Source organism: Sinocyclocheilus rhinocerous, unplaced genomic scaffold (assembly GCF_001515625.1).
Source record: "Sinocyclocheilus rhinocerous isolate Xijiao unplaced genomic scaffold, SAMN03320098_v1.1 scaffold1624, whole genome shotgun sequence".
In the NCBI taxonomy this organism is placed as follows: Eukaryota; Metazoa; Chordata; class Actinopteri; order Cypriniformes; family Cyprinidae; genus Sinocyclocheilus; species Sinocyclocheilus rhinocerous.
The window spans coordinates 659,137-661,290 of NW_015639527.1; the positions used below are offsets into that span (position 1 = coordinate 659,137).

Sequence of the window (2,154 nt, forward strand, 5' to 3'; positions counted from 1 at the left end):
TACCGGTATTATCGGTGTTGTCACACGTCGATTAACCAGTGGGAAAATTTCCTCACCGTCACAACCTTACTGAGGAGCAACACTTGCTCCTTCCAATTACTATTAAGTCTGTGTAAATACGGTCGCTGTGGGGGTGAGACGGACAGAGGAGAAAACAGAAAGCCGAAAAGAAAAGGATAGGAGAGAAAAGCAGAGGCGGCGGCAGTTCATTTTCTCGAAAGGCACATATAAATAAAGTACTGTTTAGAGAACTGTCCATTGTGTGGCCTAAAAGAGCAGGCCACACTGATGGACACGTATATTGATCCAGAGAGCAGTGCCTTGATGGCCTGAGGATCACCAGCTTTCAGCGACTAACAAAAGATGTTGAGGGACTATGGGGCTGCATACCACAACACAGAATTAAAGCTGCACCGCAAAAGAACTCCAGGCTGATTTAGCGCCCAGAGTAACTTTTCAGCACGTTTTACCCATAAATAAGTCTCTTTGAATTCCTTAACAATGTCTGAGTTTGAGCGTAACATTATTTATATACCAAAATGAACTAAAGTAAGAAATAAAGCATGCTTTTAATAAGTAACAAGTGGTCAAGAATTTTATTATGTTAGAAATAAATCTTCATAGTACCCTGCTCAAACACAAAATGAAATATGTATTTTATATTTTATGTTATAATATTAAAAAAAATATATATATATAGTTTCATTCAGATTTTTTATTACAAATAAATAAAACTATGAACAAATAAATAAAAACTATACCAAGAATAGCAGAGGAAGAGGAAATGGGTTTAACAATAGTGTTAATAGTGTTCCTGTGGCTCAGTGGTAGAGCATTGTAGAGCGTGGGTTCGATTCCCAGGGAACACACATACTGGTAAAAAATGTATAGCCTGAATTCACTGTAAGTCGCTTTGGATAAAAGCGTCTGCTATATGCATACATTATTATTAAATTATTAATTATTAAATTATTTAACAGGAACTTATTTCGTTTTTCCCTGTTAATCATTTCCCTACAGTTTTCAAAAGTCATTCACTAAAAGGTCAAATATATAATAAACTACACCAACGAAAGTTTTTTAAACATTAAAACTTTAAATAGTCATGCAAACGGAATGCGCTATGGTACTGTCACACTTACTTCACATATAAATTAAATCAAGAGTGTCCACATGTGAAAATCATGAAGTGAAAAAGACTTTATCAAGTTATCACTGTCTTTCTGATTTCATGCTTTGGACCCCATGCTGATACGCCCGAAATCGGCTGCCGAAGCCATTAGGTTGATAATAAAATCTGAATAAAATCACCATTGGGTCCTGGATAAAAATGACAAAAATGTTTTGTTTTTTTCCCTCCAAGTTTATAGATTTAGCATAAATGTATACATTTATTTGCGTGCTTATTCGTCACAAAACCTTTAATTGAAAGGCAAATACAATTTGAATTATTAATTTTACACTGCTTAGTTTCTTATCAGTGCTACATTCCCCAAAAAATCCATTAGTTTTACCTTTTCTGTGATGGGCCCTGTCCCTGTGTGACGCCCGCTGATGCGTCAGGTGATGGCGAAGGTGCCCTCTCCCCTCTGACCTCTCTGATCTCTGTGCCAACTGCTCCTCAGGTGGGCATGCACACTGGCATTGGCACTGACATGCCGCCTCGGTCCAGGTACACAGCCATGCCACCCACAGCAGCCATGCTGACACCTGCATCTTCAGCTTAAAGCTCCTCTCCTCTCGCTCTGCACCCTTCACTACACCATCCCAAATGCGATTCTGACCGATCCACCCTTCTCCCCACAGTCCTTGTGGTGTTAATTATCGGGAGATTGTTATAAAGAATGTTTTTTCTTTATATTCCACAAATGCTTTGTATTTACTTTCCCTCCCTCTTTTATTTAGCACTCCCTCCGCTCTCTCCCTCCTCTTTCTCGCCTTGCTTTTCTCTTTTGGGAAAGAAGTTGGCGGAAACAATGATTGAAAAACAAGTTTCAGGCCCCATGCTGGGAGCACAGGAGAGGAGGAGAGGGACGGGGACTGTCTCCTCCAACAACATCTGTGTCATTCGTTCTGCACGTCCCAAAGACGGAAAACAAGGCCAGGGAGTGACGGAAGGGGATCTCCCATACCGAAAGGGATCAGTTCCATTAA

The 2,154-nt window shown here is 39.8% G+C and overlaps 1 protein-coding gene across 1 annotated transcript in view; it reads right to left on the minus strand.

The window, feature by feature from the left end:
• LOC107751392 (roundabout homolog 1-like) overlaps window positions 1–1,880 on the minus strand; it is a 21,267-nt gene extending 19,387 nt beyond the window's left edge. The window contains exon 1 of the mRNA XM_016567115.1: window positions 1,515–1,880. Coding sequence (XP_016422601.1) covers window positions 1,515–1,716 — 202 coding nt within the window. The 5' untranslated portion in view covers window positions 1,717–1,880. The remainder of the gene's footprint in view (window positions 1–1,514) is intronic.
• Between the last annotated feature and the right edge of the window lie 274 nt (window positions 1,881–2,154).